General features: G+C 38.4%; 1 protein-coding gene across 1 annotated transcript in view; it reads left to right on the top strand.

Moving 5' to 3' along the window:
- The window catches only part of Rspo3 (R-spondin 3), a 33017-nt gene extending 14145 nt beyond the window's left edge, over positions 1–18872 (top strand). Inside the window, exons 2-4 of the mRNA XM_029532910.1 lie at positions 12590–12781; positions 14468–14614; positions 18580–18872. Of these exons, the coding sequence (XP_029388770.1) occupies positions 12590–12781; positions 14468–14614; positions 18580–18872 (632 nt within the window). The remainder of the gene's footprint in view (positions 1–12589; positions 12782–14467; positions 14615–18579) is intronic.
- Positions 18873–19421: the final 549 nt, after the last annotated feature.

Here is a 19421-nt window from a genome sequence, read left to right as displayed (position 1 = left end):
CAAACAAACACTAAAATATTTTATGTTTAAAAATTGTGCATTTTTGTTCATTAATCCAAGGCATTTCTCAAACCTTTTATGGTAACCCACCCCTTGATCACTACATGAAACATAAAACCAGATTTACTTAAAGCCCTAGCTTGGCAAATGCACATCAACATGCTACTTGGATGTCTACTGTAAGTCTGTTGATGATCTTTCTAACACCAGATTATAGCTTTAAAGAGGTTCCTTCCTAAAACATAAAGACATGAAACCAACTTGTCTGAGATCTTTTTTATCATAATTTACAACTAACTCATGAAGGATTTTAAGTAAAGAAACTTTTTGCATGTGTTATTTTGTGTTGCCCCATGCAACAAATATATGACACATAGATAACCATCTGATAAGTAAGAAGTTGAAGGAGAACACCAAAAGAATACAGACATTAAAGAGGCAAAATGTAACCTGAGAACCTTCACTGTGACACTCTGCTTGTCATTAGGCCTACTAAAGAGGATAGTCCAGGGGCAGGGGACCGTAAAGAAGGTCATTCCTCATCTGCGAAGATGGGAATACTAATTTTACTTCATTACACAAAAGTCAGTCTGACACAAGGAATAAACCTGGATAATTGGCAGGGTTGTTGCTGGGAAGTAAAAGGACATTACACTTTTTGATGGCAGAAGATCAATGAGATCAGAGCTGGCGTTTCTAAATGGTTATTTTGGTTGCTGATTGGCATCAGTGGTATTGGTGAGAAAGGAAAGTTATAAACTCGTTCCTTACAGACAACAATGTGTAGAAAAGGCTGAATGGAAACAGGGCTCAACAGGGTTCCTGGATTTCTGACTTTAGGAACTAAATGGTGATAACTGTTGCTACAAACTTAATATCTTTGTTTAATTTGTAGCCTTTTTCAAGAGAACTACCTGTTCTTATACTGCAGACATACTGCACATGCAGTACACTGTTTCCTTACTGAGCGGCAAGCTCTTCTCAAGGTCACAGCAGGCTACTTCCCTGATCTATCATTTATGATGAAGCATCATTTTAGAAAGCAAACGATTCTTACCAAATTATCAAACTTCTCATCAATTAGCAGCTTACCATTGAGAATGTTCTTATTCTACTCTTGGGGATGAAGGACCTTCTAACTCTTTCTAGGCTGGTAAAGTACCACAGTGACATTGCCATCAGCAGCATATTTCACCGTAGTTTGCATGATATCTGGAGACTGCCATATCATTACCTGAGTTGCTCAATATTCTTTTAAAATGGACAGAGCAGATTTAGCTACGGTCCTCTAACTCAATCCAGAGATATCATTTCTACAGTATTTTATTACAACCCCAGTGAGCAGCAAAATAAACATATCATGAAAGAAGGGCATTTACTTTCCCCCCAGTGCAAGTATGTGAGTTTTCCTACACTGCATAGATCCCCAAATATTACCACTGAAATATTTCATAAATTCTTTGGGCTTGGCTTCAAAATCATGTAGGCTAAGGGAAATCTTTGTTATATGAAAGATTTTTACTGGTTGAAAAGAAATTTACTGGCAGATCATTAAGGTCTTGTTCAATCAAATTCCGATTAGGGGAAGAAAGAATTATCTAGGCAACCGCATCATGTTAAAGGAGAATAATAATAATATGGGGATCTATATAGGAAGACAGTTTTAAATAAATATTTCTATATTTCCATAACAATGATTGTGTATATAAGCCATATGTATAATTAATAAATATATGGGTATTTATCAAATTAGGCATTTATGCTTTTATAACTTAGGAGTTAACAAGCTATGCAGATCTTAGTGTTCTCATTTGAAAATTTATAGAGAAGATTTATAAGACCGTATTAAATTCCACAAGTAGAAGGTTCTCTAATGAGAACTGAGAGATGCATTAATCTATATGTGTAACAATAAGCCAAAAGACGTTGGGTTAAAACTATGTCTATTTAGCAGAATAATAATAGTAAGTTCTCCTCTAGGCCTATGATCTATCTTGTCACAGGTTCTTGGTCCAACACTATTGTTATATATGGAGGTTTTTTTTTTCTTGTAGAGCATAACTTAAATCACTCAAAAAGTTAGTTACTCCCATGGTGTTCGTGTCTCTACTACATCAGTGGGTGCTTCTTTCCAAACCAGTCATTTTTATAGCTCAGAAGAGTAATACCTTGGTAAGATGGATGATATTTTGTATCTTCTAGTAACATGTATAGCACTTTCTAGAACTATAAAGATTATCCTGCAAGGATGAAGCTTTCAAGTGAGTACCATCTTGATTTTTTCATGTTCTATGACTCAAGTACATTATCTCTTCAGCAATAGGGCCTTACTCTAAAGTTCTGGACGGTAATTAATATAGCATTGGCACTACAATATAGCAATAACATTATTCTGTAGTGTTTGATTGGAGTCTATGAGTTCTCAATTGTTAACAACTCCAAAAAAGGGTATAGCTATTCCTGGCACTGTTTTTGTTGTTGTTTTGTTTTTGTTGTTGTTGTTGTTGTTGTTTTCTTTTGTTAGCTTCTGGTATCTCATAGGGGGCACTGTCATCCTGTCAAAAAGGGGTTCGATCATAACTTTGCATATATAAGCTTTTACAGTAATAGATAGCTTTCCATGTGACCTTTGCAAACGATCTTTAGTGTTATTCATGCCTCCCTCTCCCTTCTTCTACACTGTTGTGTCACCTCAACCCCAATTTTACTTTTTTTGTTCCATTTATCCCTTCAAACCTTTATACTATTTTTCCTTTCCTTGAATGACCACAAATGCTGGCTTGGATGAGGGGGGTGGGAAACACTTTTTCACTACTAATGGAGTACAAACTGGTATAGCCACTATGAAAATCAGTGTAGAATGTCCCTAAAAGTCTGAAAATAGATCTATCACCTGTTTCACCATTGCCTTGCTGTAATAGCCAGTAAATGGAAATAGCCTAAATGTCCATGCACTGATGAATAAATAATGAAAATATGACATATTTATACAATGGAATACTGTAATGTTTAGCTGCTAAGGAAAGGAAAATTATGAAATTCACAGGTTAAGTGAATGAAGCTGGATGCAATAATTCTGAGACCAATTCCTGAAAGACAAACATCACATTTTCTATCACTTGTGGATCTTTGAATTTTCAGATACTTGCATTGGACTTGGAATACCCATGGAGGTCAAATTATTACTAAGGAACAGTGGTGATAGGGGCTTCCAGGAATGGAAGATAGAAGGTAGTGGTGTTTAATGAATTTTTAATGAGTGTCTATACAAACATTAGGTACTTTGCACAATGTCAACATTCTCAGAATTTATCAAGTAGATGTTCCTGTAACTACACATAGGCAACCCTAGATTCAAAATGAGCAAGCAACATTTGCCAAAATAAATAATCAGATTTTTTAACTACCTTGACATAGGTAATTTGTATTATCCATCTTTTTTGTGTTTGCTGGCTAGCAGGGTTAAGGTGTTGAATAACCTCATTTTTAAATAAACAGTTGGAGTAAGAGATACATATTAGTAATTTAGCTAGAAAAAAAAGAGAGAACTGGAATTCCAAACCAGACTGTGATCTGAGAGGCTGTATCCACCACTGTGGGCCTCCTCTGGCAAGTGTGCAGGGCTCCTTTCCAAATGAGGCACCAATGCAGGGAGTGCATATCAAGGTTTGCAAAGCATCTTGCTCAGAAAGGTGCATCTGTTCTTCTGTTTCACGAATCTAGGAGACATAGCCACCGATTTTCCTCTCTCAGAACTTCAGGCGTGACACACGAAGCCATGTATTTTTGTTTAATGGTATGCTTTCTATTTGCACACCTTCTTGTGCCTATTCAAACACCGCAGATCTCTGCCTGCTGTTTGCTTATGCTAAGGCTTTGGCCATCAGATATGCTACTTTAGCAGGCTATGTGGCATGAAGATCCAAGTTTATCCACAGTATAACAAAGTAGAGTTTGTTTTTTTTCCTACAGACTGAAGTTTGTTTCGTTCAAGAATGTGAGTTGGTAGTTATGGCTTCACACCCATGCAGGGTCAGTACCATTAAATGTTCACATTTTCTGTTTATGTTGACTTCTAATTATTTCTCCCATTAAAAAAAAAAAAAAATGGAAAGGTTCTGTTAGCCAAGCCAGAGCACATAATGATTCCCACTGTTGGATGAACACTGTTGGACCTGTCTCCTGAAAAAAAAAAAAAAAAAAAACTCGCTGTTATTTACCACCCACAAACTCATCAACAGTCCTGGCTCTCGGCAAGATCTGGATTCCCAGCCCTCTCCAACCCCTCTTGTCCTCTGTTCACCTCCATTGGGAACATGGCCACTTGGAGAAAGGGAAGGCTTCCCCTCTCTGAGAAACAGCTGGGAATGCTGACTCAGTACCATACATTCTAACCCAGAGCTGAGCCTGCTCACTTTGTAGTCCTTTCTATTTGTGGTTAAGGAAAAGTCCCTTCACTTTTGATCCTTCAGATGCCTTTGATAACAGTCAGCATCGTACTAAACCAGCAGATCAGACTGGCTGGGCACAAGGCAATTAATATGATTATTCCTATGAATCACAGAGGCTCTGAAATCCACCCATGGATTCTTAATCTTTTAATGAATAAAATAACATATGGTGGAGATTCTTGTGTAAGCCTTATTAGAATTGAAAGCCACACGGTGTTAGTGGCCTGAATTACTAGTCATTTCAATTTGCATCACTGATGGTACGATTTAGAAAATGCAAGGAAAGACTATATGTAAGACTTTTTAAAGTTTTTATTCTTTAATGACCTCTTGTATGTTTCATAATGTTCCTTTTCTTTTTCTCTACCCCAAGCCCCAAATATACTCCACTAAAAGAGGAGTGAATATATAAAAGCCCCAAGCAAATTGCTGGTGGGAGATAGAAGAGAACAGAGGGTAAATAGAATGTTCTTACATTGAAAAAAAAAAAAAAGGAGAGATATACACAGGCTCTTCAAGGGTTGGAATTTAAATGCAAATCCACAAGTTTGTGCCTAGTTACATTTCCTCTAATATAAAAATTAATAAAAGAACATATTTTCATGAAACATCGGACTCTTGTTTCTTTTCCAGATTAAGAAAAATTAAAGAGAATGGCACTATCAGACTTACAAATGTTTACGAAGTACAGTCTACATGCATTTGATCTGTGACGTCAGTCATTTAAGGCGGGTCTTTGGAGTTTGAGCCCACCCTCTTCTGCCATATCACCTGTCAGTCACAGTGCCGGAGCCTCATAGGTTCCTTTCATGCTGTTCCTTGTAGCCAGTTCCTCCTCACTGCTGTCGTCTCTGCACTTGCATGGATGCTCAAGGATGGGTTTCAGGGCTTCTCCTTACCATGCAGGCTTTGAACAAAGAATAACTTCAAACTGTCTGACCTCATCACCATGTTTATAGGAGCATTCTAAGTGATTCTATGTGTATTCACCTGAGACCAGGACAATCTATATTTATCTAACTCTCCGATATATAACTACCAACAGGTTAACATAGTGGCACAAAGAACTGAAGAACCTTTACCCATGTATCCTCTGTATCATACAACACAACGAGTTCTTACTTTTCTTTAACTAAAACCTTAATTTATAGCCTTTTTGCTACATCCATGTATAATGTTTCCATTCATCTCCAAGCTTACTTCTAACTAGCAAGTATTTCTATTTTTAATCCTGCTATCATGGTGTAGGGGTCTAAAACAGTGTTGAGACTGGAAAGATAATTTGGTAGTTAAGAGAGGTCAGGCAAACATGATGACCAGACTTCAGATCCCAGAGTCAATGAAGATGCTGAGTGGATGTTGTATCTGCCTGCAATTAGAACAGCAGTTATCAACATGTGGGTGGTGACCGTTCGAGGTCATTGAAGGACTCTTTCATAGGGGTCGCCTAATACCATCAGAAAACACAAATATTTACATTAGGATTTATAACAGTAGCAAAATCACAGTTATGGAGTAACAACGAAAATAATTTGTGCTTGAGCAGTGGTGGTGGACCACAGCATGAAGAACTGTATTAAAGACTAGGAGCATTGGGAAGGTTAAGATTCACTTCTCCAGTGCCCTTGACTGCAGAGACAGGAGATCCCTAATGACAGCTGGCTAGTGAAACCAAATCTGGGAACTCCAAATTTGATTTACAGATCCTATCTCATTGAATAAGGTGAAAGTGACTAAAATGAGATTCCCCATAACAACTGCAGGTCTCCATATGTACCCCCCACACACACTCACACACACACTCACACCACATACACACATGAAGAGGAAAAAATAACATTGTTATATTTCATTAAATTACTGTACATATTAAAATAAGCTTTTGTGCCTACTTTGACACCTATGCTTAATTCCTCCAAATCGTTTAAAAGGCTATAGAGTTTCAACCATGGTCAGATTTAAGCTTTAACTCATGAATGAGAATTTCAAAAATTCTCAATATTTTCTTTTGTATTCACCAAAAAATGTGTAAGAGACTATCCAGTAATTCTATTTTTTAACATTTGATCTTCAAGTAACCGTGAATCAATCATCCGTAAATTTTCTGTTACCATTATATCACTGTATAATAACACAAGGAGACCTGCTGCCACAATCTCTTGGGGACTTGATTGTGTAGAAGTACATTTCCTCACTTAGTCAAGATTAAACAAAAAACTTCTAGATAAAGAGAATACTAAAGGACATCTAGAAAAACCTTTTGTTGTTGTTGTTGTTGTTGTTTAACTTTCTGTTAAATACTTATCAGTTTAAGACTTGCATTAAAAATACAATTACACAGCCTTTTTATATTATGGGTGTCATTCATTCAATCACTCATTATTAAAAATCAATGCAATAAATAGTCACTCTGTAATGATGCCAGAAATTATCAAAGAGACTACCAAGAAATTATGAGACCAAATAAACTCCTTAACTTGAGAAACATTAAGTGTGAACAAGTGCAAGAAAGCAGAGAAGTCTGAAGTGAATATTAAGTCTTGTCTCCCTGTCCTCTCTCAGGCCCCTGCCAGGGTTGGGGCAACGCTTCTGTTTGCTTGTTTCTTTATTTTTTGGTTAAAGTAATAGTTACCAAGTTTGTGAATTCATTACAGATTAATTATGTAAATTGTAAAATTACAAAACTGCTCATATATAATGAGCACTTACATTGAATCCAATCAAATCTGTTTTATGAACTTAAAGTTTATGAAATTTGAATTTGGAAAATTCTCCAGTCACAAGTAAATGAGGAGAGCAGATAATTGGCAACACACCATAGGTTACTTTCATATAACTCAGGTAGATGAGACTTAGACTTCCAGTTGAACATTAGAAATGGAATAAAGGCAGATCCGTGAAGCTTCCTGTGAATTTTCACAGAGTTCTTCATACTCAGTTGGTTTGATGCATGATAAACACTGCGAGCCACAGGCTGAACTTTCTCATCTAGATAGTCAGAAAACTTGGTCAGAAATCACTCAAGAAGACTTGGCATCAGACACTGGACACAGCTTTTAAATGATGCATTGATCTACTATTTCCACAGTTTTCATAAGATGGTATAACGGGAGGGTTTGGAGGGAGGAAAGGGAAGGGAGAAATTTTATAATTATAATCTCAAAAAATTTCAAGTTCAAAACAAAACAAAATAAAATAAAAAAGGCTTTAAAACAGTTATTACAATGTATCTCTTTCTTAGTTATAATTTAAGTAGTACTAATTTTGCGTGAATGTCAAAATATTCCAATTTGAATTCCTGTGAATTGTATCCATTCTCTCACTCTCATCTAGCCCCCTTTATATTAACATTTACCTACAGAGAGAGTTACCAGGTACCAAAGATGTATATTTCAATCCCTGACCGCAGCTATTCTTTGCTCAGTAATTTTCAGTTTTCTTGACACCTAGCTTGGAAATTCAAAAATGAATGATCATGATAACATCTACTGGTAGAGGAATTTTCCACTAATTAATTGGTTGGCTAATAAAGACAACAAGAAGCCAATCGCTGGATAAATAGGAGAGGTGGGTCTTCTGGGTCAGAGAGAGGAAGAGAGGACATGGGAGGAAGAAATGGCTATTTTTTTACAGTGAGGTAGGAGTGAGACCAGGAACTGTTTGACCTGGTGGTGACCTCTGCCACCAGAAGATTTCCAACATAGAATAGTTGAGTTTAGGATAATAGATTCCGTGCCCAGTGGTTGTGTCATCTGTTGATTTTAAATTAAGATTGTCTGGTGTTTTCCATTCACGGGTGACTCGGGTGGGCCAGAGGGAAAGAGCATAGCAGGGGCATAATTCCACCAGGCTTTGGAACAGGGCTAAGGACTGAAAACCAGCGGAGAGGTAACTGAAGCAGAGTGCAGGCGACAGCGTTCCCACAGCTGACCGCAGGGTTTTGGCCTGGCAAGAGAGAGATCTCAGAGCTCTAGAGAGGCAGAGCCAGCATCTGTAGGGGAGGCATTGGTTTAGGAGAAACATACAGTCTTGGTCTCAGGCTATGCACTGGGCTAGGAACAGACAGAGAAACAACATTTCCACCAATGTTGGAAAGCCAGATTTAGCGTGGAATCGTATTTTTAAATGCTCTATCTACTTCCATAGGTTGCTGAACAGTTGCCATGGTGAATTCTATTATTTTATGGGACACTTAAATGTGAAGTGTCTCAGAATGCTTCTCCCTTTCTACACCTTAACTAGCTACCACCAGAGAATCAATCCCATGTACACCAACAAACACTCCAAAGTAAGCTCTGTTTCTGTTTAATCATGTCATGCTGTACCACATTTTGATAAACAGACTCCCTTTTCCTCTCAACCTTGTTCTAATCCTTCACCTTCAGGCTCTCTCACCCTAAGTAGTAACTTCTTCTCTCTTCTCACTCTCAAGAACTCAAAACCCAACTTCCCAAATCCCTTTCTTGTCCAAGTTATTCTGCTGGTTACCCTATTTGTTTGATTACAGCACCTTGGTACTGTGGGAACATGCATCCAACCCTTATCCTACCATTCTGCCTTAGCTTAATTTGAAGTTACTATGAGCACCTTACCTAGAATACCACATCAAGTATCTCATGATCTTCAGGTCTGCTAAGGTGTCAGGGAAAACCATTTCAATAGAAATTACAACATGTTGTTCACCATACAGAAACCTGTCTTGTCTACAGAATGGTTGGCATGTCATGGTCCACAAAAGGTTTCATAATCTAAATGCCCCTTATGCCTCCAGTCTTTCTTGACAGTCTGATTTGTTCCTTTACCTGAAACATACACAGCCTTGAACCAAACTCATTCCAGTCTCCTTGTCAACTGGAGCAACTGTGGTAGCACCTCTTCCTCCTCTAGCCTGACAGAGCCATGTACCTGCTGATAAACTCCAACTAAAACAAAGTGGAAACTCTTCTATGACACATCCCTTTCCTCTCCAGTGTCACAGGCTACAATGTCTATATACCACGGCAGTAGAAAGATATTATTTGACAAATATAATATATAAGGGAAAATAAACTCGATAGAATGGGGCAAAAAGACAGGAGCATGACAAACTAAAATTCTTCTTTTTTATTTTTTCTTGTCTTAGACTCACAGGGTTTCATGGCTGGAAGCGTTCTTACAGGCAATCTAGACCAAAGTTTTCTGTGGTTTCCATATAAAAAGTAAAAGGCCTTAAGATGAAGTTTGGGAAATTTGTATCTAGTTGTGTAATACTGACTATAATTTCAGTGATCCTTATACAGCATTCATGAAACCATTCACTACAGTACTGACCCTTAAAAATAGGGTACCAGAATCTGCACTTCAGAATCTTAATGTCCATCATTTCCCATGGCTATGGCCATTGAATCTTTCCCAAGGAAACATATTTGTGCTCAAACATTGCTGCCCATATCGTAAATTCTCTGACTACAAACAAGTAAATCCCCACCAAAAAGCTGGGACGACTGAACCTCCCTTGCTCCTCTGAAAACTTTGTGAATAATGAAAATATGCAGAAAGACTTGTTTTATCACAACGTTGACTTGCATCATTTCACTGGGAAAAGTCTTGGAGTCTCAGGGATTTGAGCAAGGTCTTAGCATATCTTACCATGTCACAGGAAGTTGTTGCCAGTTGTTATAGACAAACTCAGACCTGACTCAGAAGTTTCTGAACATCCAAATCCAATTCTTTAAATGAAACATCTTAAGGAATTTGAGGGTCTAAAAGTGTAAAACACAGTAATATTAAAAACTAATCTATTTAAAGTAGTTTCATAAGTCATAAAGGCTTGAGGTATATAAGCTTTCAAAATCACATTTTCCTTAAAACACTTCAGTGGTAAGGACATATCAGTTTGGACCCTTTTCATTGAACCTGGAAGCACTGCTTGATTGAACTAGAAGCCATTAGTTTCTCAAGTATGATCCCCCTTTCCATAGATGGGTTTTGTGAAAACCTTTCACAGGTTGCACTTGGACTTCTAGCTTCTGACTTCAATTCTGATGGATTCTGAACACTTGGGGTTCTCCTATACCTTTCCTTTTGAGAGTATTTCCCTGCTTAAAATAGGTTCTGATTTTTCCCAAGCACTCTCCCACCCCTAGTCCCCTGTCATAAAAAAATGACCTTCCTTGGAAAGGAGTTTCTGGTACAAACCCCTCAGGCCCCATAAGGGCAAACCCTCCTCATCTACTTTATAGGACTGCCCCACCCTACAGAAGAACATGCACAGGAAAAGCAGCCCTCCCTTCCCCCACACATTTCCTCAGTTTATTTACGAAACATCTTGGAATGAGAGCGAGCTGCTTGTGGTTCCTGTGGCTTATTCAGGGATGGTTTCCTGCGGGCCAGGGAAGCGGGTCAACTGAATGACCTCTATGGAGCTAACTCATATACCCCAACAGGAAGGATCTTTGTTATGGGTATCATTTCAAACTGTGCCTGGGGGGCTTTGTTGTTCCAATGAAGAGCTTAATAACCAAATATCACTGTGATTTCAGACTAATATTATACTTGAAATATGAAATAATTCTCACAGGCTCATGTTTTGAATACTTGATCCCTAGCTAGTAGGTGATAATATCTGGGAGAGGGATGGGGCCCTTAGGTGTGGCCTTGCTGGAGGAGAAAGATTATTAATGTGAGACTTTTGAAGTTTATTTTCACTCCAGTTCTTCTCCTGTCCTCAGCTTCTGGAGGGCTTTGTTTCTGCAATAAAGAGCTTAATTATCACACATCATTGCAAACACAGATTAATGTCCATGTCTACTGATGTTTATACCTTCCTCTGTCAATAAAAGAAGTCAGAAATATGCCAAGATACCTTTACATACCTGTGGATCAACTTTGGCTTCTCAAAGGAAGATGGTTGACTTCCTAGAAAGTCCTATACAGGATTACCATTGAATTTGAATACAGAATCCATTGGGAAAGACAATAACTTTAAACACAGGATACAAGAAGCATGCTCCTTATTTGGTCCAGTCAGATAACACATAATCAATTCCCATAACCAAGTTAACTGAGAGGAATTCAAGTAAATGATGCCTCCAGTCTTTGATTGCTGCGTGTGTTCAGACTAGCCAAGGAGCACCCTTACGTCATACATTTATGACTTAGGAAGCCAGGAGTGTGAGGACGGTGACTCCTCCCCTTTACTTGAATGAGTTGAATTAATGGGGGTGGGGGCACAAACACTCTAGGGCTTCGCCCCCAAAAAACCAAAGTAGTAAACACAAATTCATATAAACTGACTGATAAGACTTAGATGCAAAGTTTTACACTGTATCAAATTTAATGGTAAGAAGAAACATTTCAGAAAAGCACTGGACAGTGGCAGTATGCTAATGTAGTTTCCGAGTCAGTCTGAGTTGGATTAAAGAGTATTCTCTTAGGTCAAAGTTGAAATAGATGTTCCAGACCCAAGGTACTTTGCTTAGCGTCTTCACTCACGTGCACGTTATTACACTTGCTGGTGAAATCAGAGACACATTTACCGTCTGTGACACACACAAAATCAAGCCAATTTTCCAGTTTCATTGGGAAAAAAAAAACCCAAAAAACAAAAAACAAAACCAAACAAACAAACAAACAAAAAAACAACAGGGACTGGAGAGATGGCTCAGAGGTTAAGAGCACTGACTGCTCTTCCAGAGGTCCTGAGTTCAATTCCCAGCAACTGCAACTATGTAGTGTGTCAATCCATCTATATTGTGATCTAATGCCCTCCTCTGCATTCAGGTGGCTGCTAGAGCACTAATATATATAAAAATAAATAAATAAACCTTAAATAAAAAAAAGAACACAAAATTGTCAAACTCTTTCCTGCATGCTGATTTAGTAATTTCATTTTACTGAGATTTTTAAATGAATCATTTGAATGAAATATATTTTAAATGTTCAAAGGCACAAAGGTATGAAATCTCAAATTAAAAATATTACATATGGTTAAGGAAAATTCTGGGCTTAAAAAGAAGTAGGGAAAAAAAATCTTATCTCATTTGCCCACTATCACCAAGTCAAAAGGTAATTAAAGTAACATATAGACAGAGGGAAATGTCATTTAACCTTATATCCACCGTCTAACCTTTCTTTCTGTCTCTGCTTTGCCTCTGCAGTGCATCCTAATGTCAGTCAAGGCTGCCAAGGAGGCTGTGCAACGTGTTCAGATTACAATGGATGTTTGTCATGTAAGCCCAGACTATTTTTTGTTCTGGAAAGAATTGGCATGAAGCAGATAGGAGTGTGTCTCTCTTCGTGTCCAAGTGGATATTATGGAACTCGATATCCAGATATAAATAAGTGTACAAGTAAGTACCCACACCACTTTATATTTTTCGTTTTTACCTCATCCCAGGAGATTTCTCCTGATTAAAAGAGCTCCTAATAAATCTAAAATACTCAAAAATAAGTAACTATTTACATAATATTAGGAAAACACATACATAGACTTAGCCCTCAGGACAGGAAAACTTTCACTTCTAACTTACAAAAAAATCACTCAAGTTTTGCTTTTGTTTGTTTATTTGTTTGTTTGTTTGTTTGTGGTTGATTAAAGAACCTAAATCCAGGAACAGGATTATTTCTAACTGGCCCTACAGAAAATGACGATAGATATCAGAACCATTCGGGTTCTCATTACATTATAAATATCCAAGTATTCAGTAACTGGAAGAATTATTTCAGCTATTTTGGCTTCTATAAGTTTCCAGTATAGCAATGAAAATATTTGCAGGTTGGAAATCAAGTTTATGAGGACTGTCGTCTTGACCTCAAAATTCCAGCCTCGGCAATGGAAACCAAGTGGCATTTGAAAGGTCCAAATGAGGAAATATCCCTTCTCTCCAAATATCGCGTGTCCTTCCAAGTCACCACCACTGTCTCCCTGCTTCACGGCTGCCTACCTAAGAGTGTCCCAGACCAGAATCTGTCTGGACAATTTTGGTCCTCACTGGCTCTTCTGGAACTTGAGAAGCTGTGTGCTCTCCCGTTCAAGATTCTAAAGGCATCCCTTTCTTAGGTAGTGTAAGGTCCTCTCCTCCAAAAGAACCGGCCTCTTCCACTTGTCAGTCATCTGCCTGTTCTGTTTTTCCTACATTTATCTGTGCTATTGTGATGTTGTTTTCCAGAACACTTACAACTCGGGAACCGACTTTCCTTTAGCTTTCCTGTGTGATTGATTCATTGCTAGATTTGAGCCTCAGTTATAGCAGTTGTGAATGAGAGTCATTATAGTGACTGCTGCATTGGTTCAAGCTAACATTTTGGTAACAATGTTGCAAAATACCCATAACAATCATGGTTCATGGTAATTATTACCTAAGAGTCAGTTGCTGATATTGTTTATTTACTCTGTCTCCTACTAGAAGGTGAGCTTTGTGAACATTGGGCATCAACCCCATGAATGGGATCAACTAGTATCTACAGATTTGACATCTAGTAAACAGTTAAATATTGGATGAACCAATAATCCTTGAGAACAGTATAAATGAATTACCTCAGTGTATGCTATTCAAATGAAACATCATTACTATCACTTAATGCAAAATGAATGCTACTTGGACAAATGGACAGGTTGAGAGCTGCTTATATAAAACACCAGGAAATAGGGATGATTCAGAAGGGTTTGGATTTGAGAATGGTTGTGTAGAGATTACTGGCCAAATATCCCTTACCTGGACATCCAAAATCTATAACATTTTTTAACATGATGTCAGTCACCAAAGTGTCTCCGATTTTAGAAACTCTGTATTTTAGATGCTGGAAATCAAGGGGCCCAGCATATGTTACAAAGGTATTTGCATGCTACAATATTACAGCTCTTAAAGGATGCCTATCAATGAGATGGCTTTGGGAGAGTCCTCAATTCAGTCTAGCAAAATAGCATTGAACACTGACGTGGATGCCAAAGTTGCATGTACAGTAGGAAGATGATCCAGCAGTAGTTTGGAGAACATAACGGAGTCACAATTATTTTTCTGTATTTTTCCTTTCAGAATGCAAAGTTGACTGTGATACCTGTTTCAACAAAAATTTCTGCACAAAGTGTAAAAGTGGATTTTACTTACACCTTGGAAAGTGCCTTGACAGTTGCCCAGAAGGGTTAGAAGCCAACAACCATACTATGGAATGTGTCAGTATTGGTAAGGAAGGACTCTAAGATTTATAATGGGTGAGAAACATGTCAGATGACAATGGCGATCTTACACAAGATCCTGAGAGGCTATATCTAATAGGCCCTATCCATCTTTGTTTACAAGATACTATTCCAAACCTATGTTCACATAGCTATATCTTGCATGTATTATGGGTAGTTTAAGGGTGTTCTGCTATTTGTTAAAGACTGCTCACAATTGTTTTGAACTACTCTGATCATCAAATATTTCTTACATTTCACAGAAACAAAGGAAAAGAGGAGGGAGAGAAGGAAGGAAATGTGTGAGGGGGCAAACTTAACTGATTTCCACTTTAAACCAAGATTTAAAAAAAAAATTCCTAAATTTGATAACAACCCATAATGAAATTGTTTTCCATATGGTGGTGTTTTTGTTTTTGTTTTTGTTTTTGTTTTTTTCTTGATATTGCCCACTAATGCTCCTGTGGTCTTATTGTCTAAGTATTTAACACAGAGAAGAGAAAATTTTTGGACTCCCTCAAACTGACAGAATGAGACAGTCCAAGCTTTGATTAATTATAGGCCTGGTTTGCTGGAGAGGAGGTTCCTCAGACAAGTTGTCTGTCTAAACAACAGATCTTGGTTGGGCTATGGTTTCCCTGTTTTAGGTGTCACACAGCTACTAGAGCTATGGGTTTGATGCACTTGTGGAATGGATGCTAACCCAAATGGGAAAACAGAAAAGGAGAACTCCATGTCCCCTGGCAGTGGCTGCAGGAACTTTTGATGCTGTCCTATGCTGGTGTGTGTACACAGAGCCTCCTGATTCAGTACAAGATAGTTTCCAGGAGTGCCCCGGGCTCCCACAGTGTGCGTCTGTCATAATTTAAGGTGTTGGACAAATAATTTAAGTTGGTGGCTCAACCATTTCAGGATAAATGCAACTTTTATGTCTATACATTCTTTTTTGGCAGAAGGGAAACAATAGGTGATATTTAAAAGTTAGCTGCAGAAACGCTGGGAAACAGCAATCTCAAATTAACCTGTGACTCCTTTTGCTTCAGTCTTCCCTAGTCATGAAAAACACAGAAAAACAACTTAGGAAAGGGGTAAAGTTGTCCACGAAAGCTCTTCTGGTCTAATCATCCAAAGGGCTGATGATTAGAGGTAATAAGTTCCAAACAGTGGAAACAATGGGAAATACTCCATTAAAATATTAAAGTGCAGATACCAGAAGCTTGTAGGATTTCTTTACTGAGGAAAAGGGACAGATATTTAAGTTTTGTTAGTTGTTAAAGGTATAACATTCAGTCCTTAAAAGCGAAATATTCTTTAATAGTTTCTTAGCACAGAGTGTGTTTAACATTTGGCACTGTGGGATTAGTCTTCAAAGAAAATTGGGTTTTATATCCCCAAAGTTACCAAGTCTATTTCTTGCCATAAATTTTGGATGATGATTACACATTTAAAATATCACTAGTTGCCAAATGGCCATTTATTGAACAAATGACCTAGGACACAATTGTATTGCAGATGGGCAATTTCATCAGGACTGGCTCCTTTAGCCTGGTCCCTAAGGGAAGTACCTATCTTGGTAGTCAGTCCTTATGCACAGCATGTACTGGCTTGCCCCAGATTATCAGAGAAAATGGCTTGCTTCACTACACAAAGGAAAATCAAAGTATGGAGGAGCAGGACCCAGAAAGCTGAGCTGTGGAGTGCAAAGCATACCATAAATTCCAGTGCTTAGCTTAGGACCTTATCTAGAGCTCTTCATGGCTTACTAGTAGTGTATCTTTCCCCTGCCCAGAGCTATTATTTAAGTTTTGTTTCTACTTAGAAGGTAAACTGAGTAAATAGATTTCAAACAAACAAACAAACAAACAAAAAGCTATTGCCCACATATAGAGGTGGCATGAAAGATCGTTGTAACAATGTATGCAGTCCTCATGGTTTGCAAATCAATTTAGCCTACATTTCCACCTTTAAAAGAGGGCATATTGTTTCCACTTTAGATTTGAGACATTTGCTTCCCCTCTGCAGTGTAGTTCTGTGTAGCTCATTGTTCCTCTTGGAAGTCACAGACAGGGGCAATGTATCACTAGAGACTTGGAGCTAGTACCCTAGCTCTATCTCCTATTGAACATGCCATCGGTGGCTGAACCCAAGTTCGCCCAGTCCCGTCTCTCCCCGACACACACCCACACTTTTACTGTGACTTTCACTACATCTCAGATGACAATGAATCACAGTCTGACTCTTTCTAGGGTCTATGGCTCATTAATTATTCTCAAATATTTAGTTCATTGGGCAGAAGAAGGCAGGGAGGGAGGGAGGGAGGGAGGGCTTTTTAATCTGTATTAGTATTTGATGATTAACTTGGAGAAAGGGTGCTAGGAGATAAGGTTCATAAATGGCAAAAAGTTACACTATTAAATAGTGTAGTTGCTTTATTTGCTGACCAGAATCACAATGGTACAGTTTAATGTGGAGTGTAGTTTGAAGATGATTTAATAGAACTCATGTAAGTTTACTGAAACAAATTCATTTTTACATGACTCTGCTGCACTTGGGTATCTGCAAGTGATGAAAATGCCCATAAAAATGAAGGACATTTTAATTCTCTAGATTTAAAATAAAAATGTAATTAAAAATTATTTTCTTATATCTAGAGGTTTAATTTTAAGTCTCTAGATCACTTAGGTTATTGTCATCAGAGATAGCCTTCTTTTATAATAACACCCCACTAAGTCAGAAGACAGTGCAAGAAGTTACCAGAAACATGGTTTTGTCGAGACAAGCTGTACTCTCTGAAAGGTTTACAATTGGAAGCCATTTCTGTTGTAAGTTATGGTCTTTCATGGTCACAAAAATGGGAACAGCATTTTAAAACCAGACAGGAGAGCACAGCCCTGTACTACTGGAGACATAGACATGAAGATCATGAGTTTGAGTCTAGGCTGGGCTGCATAAAGAGACATTGTTGGAAGGAAGGAAGGAAGGAAGGAAGGAAGGAAGGAAGGAAGGAAGGAAGGAAGGAAGGAAGGAAGGAAGGAAGGAAGGAAGGAAGGAAGGAAGGAAGGAAGGAAGGAAGGAAGGAAGGGAGGGAGGGAGGGAGGGGAGAAAGAAGGAAAAAATAGCACTTTTGGAATGTCATTAAAAGTACAAACATCTGCTACAAAAACCCAGGCAAAGTATTAATGAAAAGCAGAGAAACTACACTCACACAGAGGAAAGAAACCTTCACAGCAGCTTCAGAAGGGCACAGCCTGCCCTTTAAGCACCATGCAAGGACATCCAGACCAAACGCAAGTTATTAGCTGTCACCGACCAGAAGTTCACTAAAGTTAGAGATGCTGCCATGAATTAACTGAGCAATAAATAACATTTAGGTATTCCACAGCATGGGAGACAGAAAGGGCACTGTGTCCAGGACAAGGACCTGGATAATACTTTCTGCCTGCCATCCTCTAGCACAGATGCTCTCAAACCGAATGATGTTCGCATGTCTGCCCATAACATCTCTTACATTAAGACGGCACATCTGCTCCAAGCTAGAAATGTCATCAGAAGGCTAGGGTGGGGTCCAGAATCCTGTGCTTTATCAGTCCCTTCAAATAATTCTGAGATCTGCAAACATTTAATTATCTAGTCACCAATTAGGATAACCCTCAAGCTCTAGTAAGAATCATTCACCAGCTACAGCAGTGTTAGGAAATTTACAAAACATTCCTTAGGTGTGCCTGAGTTAGCCAGGTTCACCGCAGAATTCCAGTTCAGTAGAAGCAGCTGTCCCAACAGCATATGTACTAAGAAAACATCCTGGATCTGCCCCATATTTAGGTTATCTTGCCCAACTATGATCTGCAGAAGCTATTCTAGAAACTTAGATGTCTTGAAGGGATGTTATGGTTGTTTGTTTGTTGGTTTGTTTGTTTCACTGACAATCCTGCCTGTGCCTGGGAGCCAACTGAGACTCTGTTTTGGTTGCAGTACACTGTGAGGCCAGTGAATGGAGTCCATGGAGTCCATGCATGAAGAAAGGAAAAACGTGTGGCTTCAAAAGGGGGACTGAAACACGGGTCCGAGATATACTACAGCATCCTTCAGCCAAGGGTAACCTGTGCCCCCCAACCAGCGAGACAAGAACATGTACAGTCCAAAGAAAGAAGTGTTCAAAGGGAGAACGAGGTACGGACTCACTGACACAACATTCTTCTTTGAATCCTCCCAGATTGATCCATATTTCACGTTATATCTTATGGAATAGTTGGCCATATTCCTAATGACAGAAGCTCTAAAATGGGTAGGAAAAGAACACTGTGGATCTGAGTTTTTTCACTTTTGTGTGATAGTGTGATAAATGAAGCCCAAATCAAGAGACTACCATAAGTTTTTAGGCTTGATTTTTTTTTTCTGTGATCTGCCTTGTTGATGCCCAGGGACTTTTGGAAAATTTCATAAACATAAGGTGAACACCATCACCATGTCATGGTGAGACCATAACAAAGGGACATACCCCCCCACCAAAGGAGACATTCTCCACACAATTGCTTACAAATTAAAATGGTGCAAATGTTTTTAAGTTTCACAGTTTGAAGTAAAGGATCAAGACCACTGGGGACATTCTGTCTTCACATTGCTGTTCTAGACTTTTGTAACAGGTTGCAGAAACTATTAGACCAATATTATTTATGTCAAAATTTGTTAAAATCCTGTAACCATCAAGGAGAAACTTAACACTGAAGACAGCGCAGGAGGGGAAATAAGTTTCATTTAGAACTACAGTTGCTGGTTTTTAAATGATCATTCCCATCTTTCTTAATCATGTCCTC

This window comes from Mus pahari, chromosome 21, assembly GCF_900095145.1.
Source record: "Mus pahari chromosome 21, PAHARI_EIJ_v1.1, whole genome shotgun sequence".
Taxonomy (NCBI): domain Eukaryota; kingdom Metazoa; phylum Chordata; class Mammalia; order Rodentia; family Muridae; genus Mus; species Mus pahari.
This window is presented reverse-complemented; position numbering and strand designations above follow the sequence as displayed.